Source organism: Panthera onca, chromosome B1 (genome assembly GCF_046562875.1).
Source record: "Panthera onca isolate mPanOnc1 chromosome B1, mPanOnc1 haplotype 2, whole genome shotgun sequence".
Taxonomy (NCBI): Eukaryota; Metazoa; Chordata; class Mammalia; order Carnivora; family Felidae; genus Panthera; species Panthera onca.
The window spans coordinates 91,034,747-91,053,275 of NC_138342.1; the positions used below are offsets into that span (position 1 = coordinate 91,034,747).

The 18,529-nt window shown below is 38.0% G+C and overlaps 1 protein-coding gene across 1 annotated transcript in view; it reads right to left on the bottom strand.

Moving 5' to 3' along the window:
• COL25A1 (collagen type XXV alpha 1 chain) overlaps nt 1-18,529 on the bottom strand; it is a 465,928-nt gene that overhangs the window by 76,388 nt on the left and 371,011 nt on the right. The window contains exons 13-15 of the mRNA XM_078445823.2: nt 11,323-11,376; nt 8,975-9,001; nt 6,527-6,571 (exon numbers count right to left, since the gene is read on the bottom strand). Of these exons, the coding sequence (XP_078301949.2) occupies nt 6,527-6,571; nt 8,975-9,001; nt 11,323-11,376 (126 nt within the window). The remainder of the gene's footprint in view (nt 1-6,526; nt 6,572-8,974; nt 9,002-11,322; nt 11,377-18,529) is intronic.

The window sequence follows — 18,529 nt, forward strand, 5'->3', positions numbered from 1 at the left end:
GGGCCTAGATTTTTAAGCTCCTTCTAGCCCCTTGTCCCGTGAACATGCTACAAGGCAAAACAGGGAGAAAACTTAGCCATTTGAGACTGTCAAGAAGATAGGAACAGCCATAAGGAGGAAGGCACATACTTGGATTTCCTCAGCTGTCACATCTGTGCAAGTGCTCAAGGAACTCCAGGGGTCTAGTTCCTTGTTCTGGATTTAGGAAGCTCCTCATCGCTCTCTTTCAGAGACAGAGATGAGGCCTCAGGCCTCTGTGCCTGGAGCACTTGTCCCCCTTTCTGAATCCCTTCCCCCTCTCCAGGCTGGGATCTTCTCTCTCTTGAGGTCTTGGCTTAAGTGGCTCTGCCTCAAAGAACCCTTCACCAACCAACTTAAGATTTATGCCCCTTACATCCACATCTTACTGTTCACACTGAGCTCTGTTCATGTCCTGCATAGCTCACTCTATAATTACGTACTTATTGTCTGTCCCTTCATTAGACAATCAGCCACATGGGGGCAGATTCAGTGTCAATTTTTATTCAGTGCCTAGCCCATAGTATATGCTCAATACATATATGATGAATAAATGAACAAATCTCAAAAAGAATGTTTTAAATAAGTCAGCAGTCAAGGATCAAAATGAAAAGGTGGCGCCTGGGTGGCTCAGTAGGTTGAGTGTCCAACTCATGGTCTGTGAGATTAAGCCCTGTGCGGGGCTCTGTGCTGAGTGTAGAGCCTGCCTGGGATTCTCTCTCTCCCTCTCTCTCTGCCCCTCCCCTGCTTGTGCTCTTTATCTCTCTCAAAAAAATAAATAAACTTAAAAAAATGAAAAAAATTTAGGAAGGAAAACAAGCTTAGGAAGAAGAAGGGAGTAATAAATTAGCTTACTGAGGAAACTGATATATATGTGATCCTCTGTGATGTCTGTAATTGTTTTAACCCAAGAAAAAATTAAAACATGACAAAACATAAGAAAAGGACCTTAAATACTATATTATACTGATTTCTCTTTCTAATCATTAACATTTGATTGAGTTCCAAATGGGAAGTGAAATAAATGTGGCTAATAAAATAATACTTATTTCTATTTCTACTAAATCAAATCTGAAAGCCATCAACACCAATGAATCAGGTTTGTAATAGTTTGCACAATAAGACCTTTGTATTCCTAAAAGCAATTTTGACTTTGCTAAGTCCCTTCCCTCATCTCATTTATACCTCATAAAACTCTGATGAGATAGGGCAGATATTACTATTTTCATTTAATAGATAAGGACATTGAAGCAACAAGAGGATAAGTGAATTTTGGACTTCCTATACTCCATTGCCATGTTCTTTTTATTAGAATAAGAATTATTGGTTTATTTCATTTTGACAACAGGGCATAAAGGTTCCAGTCAACTTGTAAATAAAAGGAAGCTGCTTGTATTAACTGCAGTTTAAAACCTTTTATTTTTAGTGTCTTAGTGGAAAGTGGCTGGATAATCCACAAATGAGAATAAAGACTAGATTTAGTTCTCATAGGAAGTAGATGGAAAGAAAAGGACAGTTTCCTGAAAGGCTGATTTATTTGTGGAAATTGGAGCAGTTTCATTTGATGGGGGACTATGAGTGATATTTTAATTTTCTTTTTAAAAACTTAGACTGTGAAATCTCGAGGAATTTTTCTAACTTTTAAGTGGCAAGACAACTGCTGAAAGCCAGTCATAAGTTAAACATTTTAAAGGATAATGCTGCAGGGAGTAGAAATAAAACAGTCAGTTTTCATCATCCTCATTTCTGCAAAAGTGAGAGCAAACGCAGGATTACAGTAGGAAAACCCAACTATGTCTTTTTTTAAAATATATGAAGTTTATTGTCAAATTGGTTTCCATACAACACCCAGTGCTCATCCCAAAAGGTGCCCTCCTCAATACCCTCCCACCCCCCTCAGTTTGTTCTCAGTTTTTAAGAGTCTCTTATGCTTTGGCTCTCTTCCACTCCCAACTACGTCTTAAGTAGACTCTTAGCTTCATAAGTCAGCTGGTCTGGAAACCCAAGTTTTAACAGGGTAAGTCACAAATGGGAAAATTCTTTGAGAAGACACTTGAGATAAATAGATTGGGCTTTACCATTGATCATTCAAACACAAAGAGCTTCCGGTTTTGGTCATGCTAATTTTCAAATACAATAGTTGGTATATAACTTTATGTATGTGTTAATAAAGTCTATGTGGATAAATGAAGTGAATATGGTGACATTTCTGTCATTCATTAATTCATTCTGTAAATGTTTGTTGAGCACCCATTATGTGCCAGCTGTTTGCAGGGATGCGAGGAGCTGGGTGAGAACAGGAAGCAATGCAGTTACAATCCCTGCCCTTGACCTGTGCTCATGATAATCACATACTAATATATGTACACAAAAATGTTATTGGTTGAAAGCATGAAAAATACTTTCCTTTTTTTTCTTTTTTTTTAATCTGGGGTAGGAAGAGATTCTCATGTTTAGGATATTCTGTGCCCCTTATATACCAGAAGACATGATAAACAAATGCTTGTCACAGGAAAGAGTTCTACCATTCCACAAAAATAAAAAACAGTTGAAAGGAAAGAAAAATTTTAAAGGTTGTTTATTCAATAAATATTTATTATCTTACAACTATATGCCAGGAACATGGATTGATGCTGGGAATAATTTGGCATCATATAGTTTTTTGTTTATTTATTTGTTTTTCCTTCTCCAATGAGCCGGATGTCCAATTAAAAAAGGAATTATAATAAATCCCAATAACAGTTATGAAAGGGACTTTAAAGAGTGCTATGGGAGCACAGAGTAGGTAGCCTAACCAATCTGGGGGAGACTGAAAGGCTGCCTTAGGGAAATGACTTATAAATTAAGGTCTCAGTGCACTGAAGAATAGAACATGGAGGAGGGAGTGGACAGAGAGTGTTGTAAGGTGAGAGAACCATATGTGCCAAGTTAGAGAGGGCCCTGCATTGACCCGGGATGGTGCAATGTGGAGGTGAGTGGGGGTGGGGGCTCTCTGAGACAGGCCTTCACACGTGATTTTAAGAAAAGACAATTTGATTGGTAGCTCCAAATATGGGTGTGGATTCTGGAAAGGCTCAGAGGATGCAAATCAAAGATGCTATGTGGGCATAAACTAAGAAGACAGTGTGTTTACAGGAAGGGAGACTGAGGGAGCAGTGAAAATGAAGGCACAGAGAGGCTGTAGCTAGACAGTGAAGGTAGAGCTTCTGAATCTGCAGACTGAATTGTGAGTAATAGAGTGGCATGGTCAAACCATTCAGCGTGCTGCACAAACACCTACTTTCAAGTTGACCAAAAGAGATAACAAATCCATTTCTGCATTTGTTGGGTGGCATTAACACCCCAAAGAGCAGAACATAACCTTTGCATAGTCACTCCACACATGACTGAAATCATTCTTTGCCATGACACTCTCAAGCCTAGAGTGCACGGCAGTTGCTGGCCACGGACAAAACCCAGCCTAGTGGTTTTTACAGTTCCACAGCATTTCCAGATGACCAGTCTGGAAAGGTTTAGATTGCTTTACCATCCAAAGGCACGGAGTTGGATCAAAAGGAAAAAAAAAAAAAAATCCTATTAAAATGAATCAGTCAATGACGTAATTTACTACATCAATGGCAAAAAAAAAAAAAAAAAAAGGGCATTTTTTGATTTTACATCTAGAACTTGGTACATGATGAATGAGTTTCACATACTGAACCCAAAGGCCATGAGAAGACTGTTTCCAACATACTGGAAACAAATTATATGACAGAAGCAGGAAATGTTTTAAAAAAACACATCAAAAATTATATTCCAATTACGGCATTCTCGGGATGAATGCTACAGGTCAGATTACATATTATACGTTACACATTCCTATTTACAATCCCCTGTTTAGACCTATTGAAAGTTTATAGAAATGATTTCCGTTTCAACTGAAGGATTTCTTGTACTTAATTTCAGTTGACTAGTAAAACTTCTTGATAAAAAAGAAAACAACCGGTCTAGTTGATTTCAATTTCCATGTGGTAAGAAAGCTAACATTTATTGAGAGTTTACTATGTGTGAGTCAATATGGTAAATGATTTGCATTAATATAAAACAGTATTCCTTTGAGATGAACTTGGAATTTTCAAAGAAAAAGGTTACTTTACTACTGGAAAATTAAATGTTAAAAATGTGTGATTAAAGAAATAATTATTGGTCTACATTCTAAAAATGAAGCTTTAAATGCAACTTCTAAAAGCATAAAATTCTCTACATAAATCCACATAGGTATTGTTCAGACTTGGCATAAACTTTTTTCACTCAAAAAAACTGCTCTCTGTTTAGAAGATTTCCTTTCTTTAAGCAGAGACTCGTAACGAAGGCCTGTGGGCCAGTTCCAGTTTTGTGTGGCCCATGTGCTAAGAATGGTTTTTACATTTTTACATGATTAAGAAAAAAATGAAAAGAACAATATTTCATGACACATGAAAATTACATGAAATTAAAATTTCAGTGTCCAGAAATAAAGTTTTATGGGCACACGGCCATACTCATTTGTGTACATATTGTTTATGCTTGCTGTCACACTGTAAGGACAGAGTTGAATAGTTGTGACAGAGACCACAAGGCCCAGAAAACCTAAAATAGTTATTTTCTGGCCCTTTACAGGAAAGGCTTGATGACCTCTGGTTTTGAGTACAAACAAAAAAGTTAAATATAATATCCAGGTTTATATTTCTGGGGGTTGAAACGCTGACTTTGAGAGTCATCAAGGTATATCATTGGTCTTATTAAGTATTAAACATATTCATGCCATATTTTATTGCAGCATGATAATTAAATTTGACAGGTATATAAAAGGGGTCTATAGCAGTGCTTCTCAGCTAGAAGTGATTTTGTCCCTCAGGGGACACTTGGCAATGTCTAGAGATAGGTTTGGTGGCAAACCAGGAATGCTGTTAAATATCTAACGGCCCCCACGAGAAAGAATTATCTAGCCCAATATGTCAATAATGCTGAAGGTGAGAAACCTTGGTCTATAAGAAACTGAGGGTCGACTCTAATTTCTGGACTGCTCCTTGAACACAAACATAATTGCTACTTGGTGACATTAATTCATTCCTACCATCATCCATGCCATATTTATATTAATATTTATAAGAATGAGAAAGATAAATTTCTCTTTATTTTATGAGTATGTTTTTATGACTAACCATTAACCATCTGCACTGTAATAATTTTCAAAGTGAAATATTTTTATTCTCCAATGTGAGCCTAAATGAATAAATCTTTTTTTAATCATTCAATTACTTTGCTTGATTTTAATTAAAATCTGACCATTTTATTTTCAGTTTCTTAAAAGTTCTTTTCTTAATTCTTAGCATACAGCACAAGTGAAATAAAAGGCCCTTCCTATGTCAGAGATGTATATAAAGTATGAATCCAAACAAAAGCTATAATGATAGACGGGGAGAGCAGTATGAAAAGAGGATGGAAGATGAACCATAAAACCACTGTAATATAAACACTAATAATGGTTTAAAAGATGAAAAAAGTGAATGAGAAGGCTGACAAAATATCTGAATTTAGTAGATTTCAAGTTGAGGCAAATTTTCAAGACTGCATTAGAGGCTGTAATCAAATGACATTTACTTTCAAACTTTTAAATCTCATCCCAATCCTGTGACATGTTCTCTAACCAAATTGCAACAAATGGAATCACTTTAGAAACTTTATTTTATTTAAAAACATTTTTTAATGTTTATTTATTATTAAGAAACAGAGACATGGAGCATGAGCATGGGAGGGACAGAGAGAAGGGGAGACAAAATCCAAAGCAGGCTCCAGGCTCTGAGCTGTCAGCAGAGAGCCTGACATGGGGCTCGAACTCACAAACCGTGAGATCATGACCTGAGACAAAGTTGGATGCTTAACCGACTGAGCCACCCAGGCGCCCCTAGAGACTGTATTTTTATATCTCTGAGTTATCAAGGGAGTAGTGCCCCATTTACACATGAATAAATGGTTTTATTCCATGGAAGCCATATTACTGGAAACCTAGCTATACATTATCTAGAATTTGTGACATCCCATTTTATTTTAAAAATATTTATGGGGTGCCTGGGTGACTCAGTCGGTTAAGCATCGACTTTGGCTCAGGTCATGATCTCAGAGTTTGTGGGTTTGAGCCCCGCATTGGGCTATGGGCTGACAGCTCAGAGCCTGGAGCCTGCTTCCGATTTCGCCTCTCCCTCTCTCTCTGCCCCTCCCCTGCTTGCAGTCTGCCTCTCTCTCTTTCTCAAACATAAATAAACATTAAAAAAAATTTTTTTTAATATTTAAATTTGTAGCTAAGAGCTTGTGGAATGATCATCTTTATAAATTGGATATTTAAATGTTTTCCAAACTCATAGAATTATCTCTCATCTTACCATATTAAGCTGTCAGTCTCTTTCCTCACTCAAAATCTTCTGTTTTCACATACATGGAATAGATTTCTTGCTCATACACATACCCTTTCATATTTCACAAACTGTACCTTTTCGCCTGTGTCACCTTTGGGGCCACTCTCTCCAGCATCTCCCTAAGGGGGTTAAACGTGATATATGTAAAATATATTGGTGACATTACACACAGAATAGTTTTCATTATTTTAAGCTTGCTTTCATATGCACTATATATTAAAATCTCTTGAGAATATTCTATAGAACTGACACATTTTTACTTAAGCAGTTGCCTGATACCAACTGGCCCACGTAAAATTTATTGCAATGAACACAGCTGAACTGTTTCCAACTACTCTATGATATCAACAGAAAGCAGTACTTTCTCTGACTTCTAATAGCTCATGCTGGTACTTAAAGCCTCCTTAACTCTATCTCTTTTCTCCTCTACTCAAAGAGCCACTGTAAGAAAGCCTTTTTCCTGACCATTCCCTCAATATGCCACATGCCTTACCACCTCTGTCTCCTTCCTCCTGCCATTCCTGCCACCTGGGTTCCTGCCCTCCCCTTTCCCTTCTCTCTGTGTAAATCCTACTGTCTTCAGGTTCAGCTCAAGTCAAATCTCCAAAGCTTCAAAATGCATGACACAGCCCTCAAGACCTGTGGACAGAAGATTATTTTATCTGCACTTCTGTGTTTTGCATTTGTGAAATGAATGTTTTTGATTTTATTTGAAAACTCTCTCTTTTATAATTACAATAAAATAAATTGGAGACTTTATGCTTTCTTGCTTATTTTTGAGATTTCCTGTGCTTCTTCCCTCACTGACATCTCCCTTCCGCCACAAAGCAATGCATTAGAAGAAAAAAAAAAGTCCTTCACTCATTATCCATGCTTTGATTCCTTCAATGCCGAATTCTTTAATTTAAGTCTTACAGCATGTTATAGTGGAAACATCATGGACGTTGGCGCCAGAAAGACTGAGCCCAGCTCCAGCACCTACCGGGCAAATGAAATTCTCCCTACATCACGTTTCACATGTGTAACGTAAGGGCAAGAATGCTTTATGGGATTAGAAGAAATAAACAATATGCTGTGTGTAAAACAACTAGGACAGTAGGGGACACACCATGAGCTGCTAATGATAGCCGTTAGCAATAACAATGCATTATTGTTGCTAGATTCCACAGGCTGGAATGCCCTTTTGTTTAGCTTCATATTAGGTCACTTTTCCATCATTTAAAAGTTTCCTTTAAATAAGAGGTAAGTATTGATGGTTTCCAAGGGAGAGGGAAGAGATGTAGGGGAGAGAGACTTTTACTTTTTTCTCTCCATTTTCTTTTCTTGTTTCAAATATGTATGAAGCTAACTGCTCAGGCATTTGTCTGTGGTGCCGGACACCCCACACGGGCCCTCGAGCCGGAACCCCTCCATCTGATGAATCCCCGGAACGGCGCTGGCTCTCCTTCTTTTCCCTCCTTAATTTCTACACAACAGAGTCATCTGATGACTAGTTAATTTCAAGTTAATTACAATAAACTGGTTGGATGCCAAATAAATGTACTGATAATCTATTATGAAAGACCTTTGAAAGGCAGCCTACTAGCATACTTTTAAAAAGATTGCATGGCAATCCCTTTGTTAAAAAGCAAAACAGACACAACAAACTTTCTTATTAGAAAGAATGGCTCCGAGTGGTCACGAAATGAAGGGGTCTGAGTGAGCTCTCCCCTCTGATTTGCTCTCCTTCCATTTAAATAAATCTCTTTTTAATTTTTGTTTTACAGTGCCAAATAATACAGTTATAGTCAAGAAGTTTGTTGGATCTTTAGATGTATTAACTACTTTGGTGATTAGAGGTGATAGTATTAATTTGTCAGAAAGATCGGATCAGATGTAGTATCTTGGTAGCTTCCTACGCAGACAGCACATTTCTCAAACACTATTCAAGTAAATAGCATGAAAACCAGGAAAATTAGCACCACAATATGCATGGGGAGTCTAAAAATAATCAGGACGCCCGCAAAAGTAGTCAGGAAGGACGACTGTGAGAAATTTAACATATGGCATTCTTCTCCTTTTGTTTCTCTTTTTTATTTTTTATAGGAATTCTTTGTGGGGCAATTCCCAGTATATTTGTTGCAGGTAAACATCTGTATCCCCTTAACTTAGTGACCTAAGAAGCAGTAGGGAGAGATGTGGATGCTTAGAAAAGTATTGGAGTGGTGTTAGCAAGTAGGCAAACAAATTTTGCAGGCCTAGGGATTTTTGAAAACCATTTAAAAGCTTGACATAGAATGTTTAAATTTGCTCCCTTTCCTTCCATTTCTTTAAACGATTTTACCCAAATCTCTGTCCAAACATAAGAACTACACTATTCTCTCCTTCTACTAATTAACAGTTTGACAAGAACAGTGGTTGTTATGTCTATCTTTATCTATGTATCTATACCTATTGCTATCTAGCCATCCATACTTAAATAAGTTCGGTTTAGTCTCTCTTTAGGGAGGAAAAAAGATAATTACAGGCAGAATCATTCTCACCTTTTCTCCTCGATCTCCGGGTTCTCCCTGAGCAAAAGAACAAAGATTGAGTGACACATTAAATTATAAAACACCCAATTAAACAACACCAAACAAATTGAGATATTGAATATACTAAGCAAATTATATGTGACATTTTCTATTTTGGCAATATAGAATTGCTGTATTAAAAACAAATAGTAAGATGAGTTTCTTGAAGAATTGGGCATGGATATCAATATCAAATGTAATCTTAATTCTTTGTTTTTAAAGGACTAAAAAGGGGCGCCTGGGTGGCGCAGTCGGTTGAGCGTCCGACTTCAGCCAGGTCACGATCTCGCGGTCCGCGAGTTCGAGCCCCGCGTCAGGCTCTGGGCTGATGGCTCGGAGCCCGGAGCCTGTTTCCGATTGTGTGTCTCCCTCTCTCTCTGCCCCTCCCCCGTTCATGCTCTGTCTCTCTCTGTCCCAAAAATAAATTAAAAACGTTGAAAAAAGAAAAAAAAATTTAAAGGACTAAAGAAAGATATTTAAGATTATCTTCCAGAAGCCAGCTTTGGGGGCATTAAGACCAGTGTGGGTAGCAATTTAATGTCTTGAGCGGCTTCTTCGTTTTCAAGTTTTAACCTGCCCAAACTCAGAATCAATAAGGGGAGCCAACACATCCTTTCGTGGTCTTCTGCTCAAAGGAGCCCTCAGTGTCTGGATTATTGCAGGGGTCTAGGGTCTGTGTAGTTCCCCAATCTATCTTCTTCAAACATGATCATAAACACAGTCCTAAACTTGGACCTCCTCACGGTGTCATGAACTCCCTTTAACCTGCTGGTAACTAGCATGATCCAAATCAGGAGTATTTTAGGAGGAGTTGGTACCTTCAGGAAAAATACTAGAATGGAGCAGAGTTGAAGTGAGTTCAGGAGCACGTCTTTATTCAAAATTATTTCCTGGACAGTATGAGGACTAAAATGCTAAATTGTGCTTTGAAGAGAATCCTTAATTTTACTTTACCCAGGAAGGCATAGGTGATGGAGTGGGAAAATTCTAAAATAAATCATACACATTATGATAATATTCCTCTTATGAAAAAAGCATCAGTAAATTTTGCCATCAGATAAAACTGCACTAAAAAATGGTTTCAGGTGATTATTGTGTATTTTCTAAACTAAAAACCACTCGAAATCAATTTAGAGGCAAGACTCTTCTCATTTGCTGGGACTCAGCCTGACCCTTTGGCTTTCCAGATTTCTGGCCACCTTTCACTGCTCAACATCCATCCTGATGGTTGCTAGGCAACAGAAGAACAGTACTGAGAACGTGCATTAAGCATTAACTCTTATCATTTGGCTTTTTAGCATGAAGCAAGAAAGGGGAGAAGACAGGAGAATGGCTGTAGTCCCAGAAGGAGTATTTGCTGCAAGACAAAGGACAGGTCTATAAATTTTAGGTCTGTCCTAGGCGCCTGTCAATAGCAATGTGATCTGTAAAATCAGCTGACAGGCATCTGTGGGTACGGATACACACCAGCACAGCTGACGGGATTAGACATTAGTTATGTACTTCAAGGGATGTTCACTCATCAAAGGATTTGGGATTTGTCTGCCTGTTTGGTTTAAACTGAACTGTCACCAATTGTTTTATGTTTAACAGATTCATTTGTTCTTCAAAAAACAAAGAAAATTTTCAACCCCCAAAAATCCTCATTACATTTTTTCCCCATTTAGTAATTCAGACTACATCCATTTTAAAATTTCAAACGTGTCACATCGTGGGGTGCCTGGCTGGCTCAGTCAGTGGAGCGTGTGACTCTTGATCTCAGGATTGTTGAGTTTGAGCCCCATGTCGGGTGTAGAGATTACTTAAAAAAAAATAAAAATCTCAAAAAACCCTCACACATGCCACATCTTTATTCTACTTTTCGTTTGATTAACTGGTTATGTTGTGTAAGTGTTGGAGGTGACCAAATATTGAAGAAAGGCCACAGTGTCACTGTGAAATCATCTTTAGTAAGTCTTGTAAATATTATGCACACTTTAGGCAGTATGGACATGGCCTACATTTTAATATGTTCACTAAATAGCAAAATGACAACAGGCATATTTGAAACACGGGCTTCTTCTCATGTTATTGAAGTATCTCAGAATAAAGATTCTGACAATCTTATTCTATTTGTTTTTCTGCATTTTTAATGGTAATGAGAGTCACAAACATAATTTAGTCACTAGTCACAAAGTTCTATACTGCAGCATATTTTACTATTGACAAATATTCCATCCAAGTAAAATCAGTGGGATATTAAAAAAAAAAAGTTCCAGTTTACAGTTGAATGAAAACTCATGTCTCAAATGATTCTGCTTGGTTTTATTTGTACTAACCTTTGGCCCTGGTATTCCATTTTGTCCTACTGTTCCAGGCAACCCAGGCTCACCCTCATAATAAAAAATAGATACTATTAAATAAGATAGACAAAATCCATACATTATATAGATCAGTAAAGGATATAGCTATCCAGCAGTGCTCTAGAAGTAGGGAGAAAAAAAAGTGACTACTAATGTAAATACAAGTTAGCTCATTTGGTCCAAAATTCTCTGTGCTCAGGACCAAGAATAAAACAGGTTAATTTCCTTGGTTCAGTCTTTTCTTCATTAAGAAAGCTGAAGCAACTTACCAACGGAAATGAGTATCTAGCATGATGTTGGGTACCTTGTAGGCAATAAATAAACATTTGTGGAATGAGTTAAAGATATATGAAAACATAATCTCTCCTGATGGAGAACTTTTAAGTGGTTCATCAGCTCAGAAACATAAAAATGAAATTATTATGAGACTTAATCAGTCTAAAGCTGAATGCACATACACATCTTTGAACACCTGCAAAATTAGACACATTTGACACAGAGTGAAAAGTAAAAATGGTTTTGGTTTCTCAATTTCACTGTAGAAAATAATTAGAATAAAACATTTAGAACTGTGGTTCTCATTGTCATATTGAGTAATAAATAGGCATTTGGGAAAAAGATGGTGGTTACTAGGTCAGAAAAGTTTTCCCTTTTAGAAAGAAGAGGTTGTAGGGGTGCCTGGATGGCTCAGTTGGTTGAGCGTTTGACTTTGGCTCAGGTCATGATCTTGGCAGTTTGTGAGTTCAAGCCCTGCATCAGGCTCCGCGCTGTCAGCTGACAGTGCGAAGCCTGCTTGGGATTCTCTTCCTCTCTCCAAATAAATAAATAAACTTAAAAGAAAAATTTTTAAATAAAAAAAAGAAAAAGAAAGAAGAGGTTGTCTACCAGTTTCATGGGCTCTGAACCAGCAATTGCTTTCTAAAGAGGACAAGTCCATAAAGTGCCCAGAAGCAAAGGTAAGATACTCTGGCTCTCAATGCTTCCATGTGGCTCAAAGTAAGATCAACTAGAATTTCATTTTCACTTACAAACATTCCCAAAGCTCTTTACTGTGTGCTCCAACAATGGGATAGCTTTCTTCTTTCCACTGAAGGTAGTAAAGTTGTTACTTGATTTAAAAACAACAACAACAACAACACTATTTTTAGAGCAGTTTTAGGTTCCCTGCAGACTTAGTTGATTTTTAAGTGAGTTTTCTATGGCACCTGGAGAGCAGAATTTGTGCCATTTTTGTATTTGTGCTCTCAGCTTCACAAACATGTACATTAGTAATAATAGTACCATTTTAAGTGCCAGGAATTTTACATTTGTCAACTTATTCTCACAAATTTCTATGAGGTAAGTACTACCTTATCTCTATGAAACAGATGAAGAAACTAAGGCACAGGGAGGTTAAGTAACTTCTAGATTTACACGACTGCAGCCAAGATTTGAACTCTCATGATCTAGCTTAAGAGGTTGTGCTCTTAATACGATGCCTTCCTGAATGAATGAAAGTATTTAGAAATTGGGAGAGGATGCAAAGGAGTATTTCTATCCTCATGATCATTGGTTTATATTCCTCAGTTATAAATGATCTTACAGAATGTATAGAAACCTGACTTAACTGTAACTTCTATAAAGATGAGCTGTGTAAATCTCCCAGATAAACTAATAATAGAAAGCCTATTTATCCTTTTAGAAGAGCAAAAAATATTCTACTAAAGTCATAACTTCCTGGAAGAACTTCTGCTTTGTATATAAAGTTACAGTATAATTGTAACTCTTGCACTTTCCTTGGATAAATGGCAAAAATGTTGACAGAAGAGCAATGACCATTATAGGAAAATCTTGACTGGTTATTTGTACATGGCAAAGAGTAAGAACTTGGAAATAAAATACACCCTGAAAGAGGACTATCATTTACTATGTAACAGAAAATGAGTTATCAAGTCTGCTTTCTTCAAAGAATTGACAACAAGATGCACTAATATCATAACTCATGGTTTAATGCAAATAAGAGATGCTGCCGGGAAACAATATGAACTTTGTTTAGCCTTTAAAGAATAACCATGGTAGCCAGAATAATAATAAAAAAAAGTAGTTAAGCCCCTGGAACTGAACAAAACACATGCTGAGATTTTTGAAGCAAGGAAGAGAGACGTTGCTTAGGTATCTGCTTAACATCCTCCTTAATATATGAACACTGAGGGACTAAAACTTGATCTCTTTTTAAAAATTTTATATATTGTTAAAATAATAATGCACCTATAATTCCATCACCCTATGCACCCAATTCTATCAAAATTGTTTTCATTTTGTCCTGTTTCCTTCCAGTCTTTTTTATTTATGCTTACATATTTTCAAGCATTTGTAAGCTTATTACATAGTTTGATGTTCTTATTTTTTTTATTATTTAATACCACATATTTGTTTTCACATAGTATTCATGATTGTCTTATGAACAGTTTATCATCCATCAAAGTCAGGTGCGATCATATGTTTGATCTGTCCCAAATAGTTGAATACTTAGGTTGTTTCTAATTTTCGCTATTAAAGATAAACTAAAACAAACACCTCTATAAATATGTCTGAGCTGTCAGCAAAGAGCTGGATGTGAGGCTCAAGCTCGCAAACCATGATATCATGACCAGAGCTGAAGTCAGACACTTAACCAACTGAGCCACCTAGGCACCCTTGTATCTCTCTATTTCTGAATGCATTTCACAAATACTGAAGGACATTCCAAAGAGAGTAATAACAAAAACCAGAAGCTAACATCTTAACTTCAGGTAGAATGATAAAGTTTTCTCTATTATATTTTAAATTCTAAAGCTATTCCCAATGTATTACTCCCAAATGACAACATGTGTATTTGAGCTAAAAGTTGGGTTCAACTTTTACGAAAGTTTTATAAAACTTTTATGAAAGCTGGCTTGCTACTTTTTCTTTCTTTCCTCTTTCCTTCCCTTCTCTCTCTCACTCTCTCTCAAACCAATGCTCTTTATAACCCTAATGTAAGACATCACTCAAGACTCCTACGATTATTTCAGGTGCTGCTAATCAGGGTCAACTCGAAAGAATACTGAAAGAAAGGAATGCAGTTGTCTTATGAAACTGAGTGTTAAAGGGAAGTAGGTCATTTAGTGATAATATTGCTTACCTGATGGCAATTGTTTTCTATTCTGGCAATGGGAATTTACAATGAGCTGTAGCTTAAAATTTTCAGCATAATATAATTTTACATTCACTTGTCAAAACTGATTTTGTTTAAGTACTGCATTTTCAAAAAGAATTCATCCAAACAGAAGAGGAAAATAACTACAAGGAATGTGGACCAGTAATGGGTGGAAAGAATTATTCTGATCAGAACATGGCATTGGTCTTTTTTTTTTTTTTTTTTTCTGGGATGTTTAGCTCTTCCTCAGGTTTATTTTTTTCATTTATTTTTTAACTTTTTTATTTGAGTACAGTCAACACACAACATCATATTAGTTTCAGATGTACAACATAGTCATTCAACTTCTCTATAGGTCATGCTATGCTCACATAAGTGTAGCTACGATCTGTCAGCATACAACAGTCACAGTGATATAATATCACTGACTCTCCTTATGCTGCGAACATAGCATCAGTCTTAAGGCCGTTCTCCTACTTCTGAGGTTGGGGTGTTGGTGTGCACAGGCAGTAAAATAAAGACTAATGGTCACTGATAACCCATATGAAACACTGAAGTGTACTGGACCTTTTTTCTTGACTGTCACAGTGCACAGAGAGATCTCAAAGGCTTGAGGAGTGAGCAGAACAGACATTTAGTCCCCTTCTGCAGGCAGTCATGTTGCGAAGTGGCTGTCCCTTATATAAGGCTTCAGGGTCTCAATGGCTTTGGCAGCAATTGGGTACATATCACTCGGTAGAGGAGGATTCTTTGAAAGTAGTGAGACACCCAACAGGGACTTTTAGATACAACTGTTTGGGGAAGGGGTGCCTGGGTGGCGCAGTCCATTAAGTGTCCAATTCTTGATCTCAGCTCAGGTCATGATGTCATGATTCAGGAGTTTGAGCCCCACATCAGGCTCTGCACTGATGGTGCAGAGCAGCTTTGGGTTCTGTCTCTCAGTCTCTCTGCCCTCCCCTGCTTGTGCTCTCTCTCTTTCTTTCAAAATAAATAAATTTAGATATAACCGTTTGGGGAAAAGTCAAGAAAATGGGGTTTCTGCTCTCCACTCCTATTTTTTTTTAATTTTTTAAAAATGTTTTTATTTATTTTTGAGACAGAGCATGAGCAGGGGAGGGGCAGAGAGAGAGGGAGACACAGAATCTGAAGCAGGCTGCAGGCTCTGAGCTGTCAGCACAGAGCCCGACGTGGGGCTCAAACTCACAAACTGCGAGATCATGACCTGAGCTGAAGCCAGACGCTTACCCGACTGAGCCACCCAGGCGCCCCTCTCCACTCCTATTTTTTCTCTCTAGTTTACTCTAGTTTAGTTTTCTACTCTAGTTTCCTAATGACAAATGAGTATGAACACCAACTTGGGCGAAGGTGGATACAAAATGACTTACAGATTTTGAAATTTATAGAAATGTAGCATTTTACAGCATGATACTATAGCATAAAATTCTAGCCCCGATCTTTAAATGTTTTTAATGTTCTAGAAAAGTCATGTGTCATTCTGTACACCTGTCACCTCCTTCAGCCTCGGCTCAAATGTCTCCCATCACAGGGGTTGCCTGGATACCTCAACACCATGGCACCACCGCTTCCTAGGCCCACTGTCTGACTTTATTCTCTTTGTTGCAGTAATTATCACACCAGGTATACTTGTTCGGTTTCAAATCTGTCTCCCCTACTAGGAATGCCGCGTTTCAGAAAGAAAATACAGGACGTCTACTCAAATTTCAGTTTCAGATAAACACCACAATTTTCAAGTTACACATATTCCAAACCCTGAACGGGACATAGTCATATTAGAAATTAGGGGTTGTTTATCTGAAAGTCAAATTTAACTGGGCATCCTGTATACTATTTGGTGACCCTATTTCCCGCCCCACCTCCTCACCACCCTAAAATATGGACTTGCTCTATTTTGTTCATTCCTCTTTCTACACTGCCTGGAAATGGTACCTTAAACATAATAATTGTTCAGTACATATATGTTGGAGAAAGGAATGAATACAGGAGAAGCAAACACATTAAGCCCACATTAAGATGTGCAGCTTATAGGCCTGGGGAGAGAGTGAGACAGCAAGACTTCTTTTCTAGGAAACGGGAAAAACCTGCAAGCATGGTGGCAAGAGATGGCTCTTTGTCTCAGCTACAGCAAGGCAGGCAATGGTGGGAAAAGAGAAGGGGACCCAGGAAAAAGATGGGAGAGATGTTAACCCAACAGTGACCTCTCCAGTCACGTAGGTTGGTCTGAAACATCAGAACTGAAGAGCAAAGGAACAGCTTGGGGTAAGTGAAGGGTGGGGTGCATTCGGGGAAGGAGTCCTGTGAGGGGCAGGATGCCTTGAATGAGCAGAACTTTCATGGCTTCCAAGGGGCTCATGCTCCTGAGCTCTTCCAGTACTCTGTCAGAGGAAAGGTGCCTAGAGCACCAAAGGCTGCCACAGTTCTGCCTGTGGGTACAGAGACTGGCCCTTCTATGTATTTCCATATATTCTTCTATCTGCTCCTTCGTGCACCCCTGTGCCTCAAATGGAGGGTGAGCAGTAGCTGGTGCAGTGCTGGTTCCATGAATTATCATGTCGTCCAAAGTTCCCACGAGATTCTTTCAGAGCTTGTATGTGTGGTCATTTACCTCAGGTAAACGAGGTACCTCATTTACTTAGAAAATTTTCTTGAACTCATGATACCCACATATTATTATTATTATTATTTGTTGTTGTTGTTGGACTACAGATGTCACCTGGTGATTCCTTATTCCTCAGACGCCTGATTAAATTTGGCTCCAGGCCCGATTTCACAGGTGAAGGAAGTCGTGATATGCTCCCCGTGACCCTTCTGCTGGGGTTCATCTCTGTTTTGCCCCAGACCAGTTCAGATGGATTTAGTCAGTTTCTTCACCAGTTTCCTCCAGAACCCTACTCTCGCCAGGCCTTTTGTGTGTTCAGGATTGAATATCTCGTGTTCCTGGGAAGGTGTCACATCACAGAGCAGGTGGTTTTCCTCATCTGGCTGGCTTCTTCATCTCCCCTTTCCATCTCACCTTCCTCCTTCCTTTCCTCCTTCCTAGACCACCCTGTGCATTCAGCTTCACTCTCTCTAATGTAAAATGATTTAGAAGTTTCTAAAAGGCTTCTGCTTGCATGCTCAATCTCTAATTCTTTTCCTCCTTCTTGCCTAAAGGCAGAGGAAGCTTTGTAACTTGGTCAAAGAACACCCAGAAAACCTGGGTGGGTTTGGTTATGTGTCCTGTAGAGGGCTCTGTCTTGTTTATCTAATCAGCAAAATCACTTCCTAAAATTAGAATCTCTCTTGCCCACATTGGTAATACGAATACTAATGAGTAGAAAGTTGACAGGTCTATCAGCTAGCAGCTTAATAAAAACATTCTATTTCAGAAAATTTCCTGAAATGGGTCTTAAAGTGATTAAAGTCATAACTAAACTAAACCTAGTAACCAAACATTCATTACGCTTTTTAAAACCAGTATAGATGTCTATGGGGCACCTGGGTGGCTTAGTCCATTAAGCATCTGACTCTTGATTTCAGCTCAGGTCATGATCTCAGGGTTCTGGGGATGGAGCCCCACGTCGGGCTCTGTGATGACAGCGTGGAGCCTGCTTGGGATTCTCTCTCTCCCTCTCTCTGTCTGCCCCTCCTCTGTTTGTGTTCTCTCTCTCTCTCTCTCTCTCTCTCTCTCTCTCTCTCTCTCTAAAAATAAGTAAATAAACTTTATTAAAAAAATAAATAAATACAAATGTCTAAAACTGTAAAATAAGTAAACATGGCAATTGTATCGATAATATTATGGTATGGACTATTTCAGAAATAAGTCTGCTAGTGACTTTTTACTTTTTGTACTGCTAATGTAGACATAAATGTACAAAATACAATTTGAACAAAGAAATTTGGATGCAAAGAGATAGCTAAGAATTTAGTGCTCACAGAAAACAGCTAAGTTGTGTTATTTTGGGTGAAATTTACATAAATGAAAATCATGTGCCTTGAGCACACCCCTAAGATTTGAAGGTCAGGTTT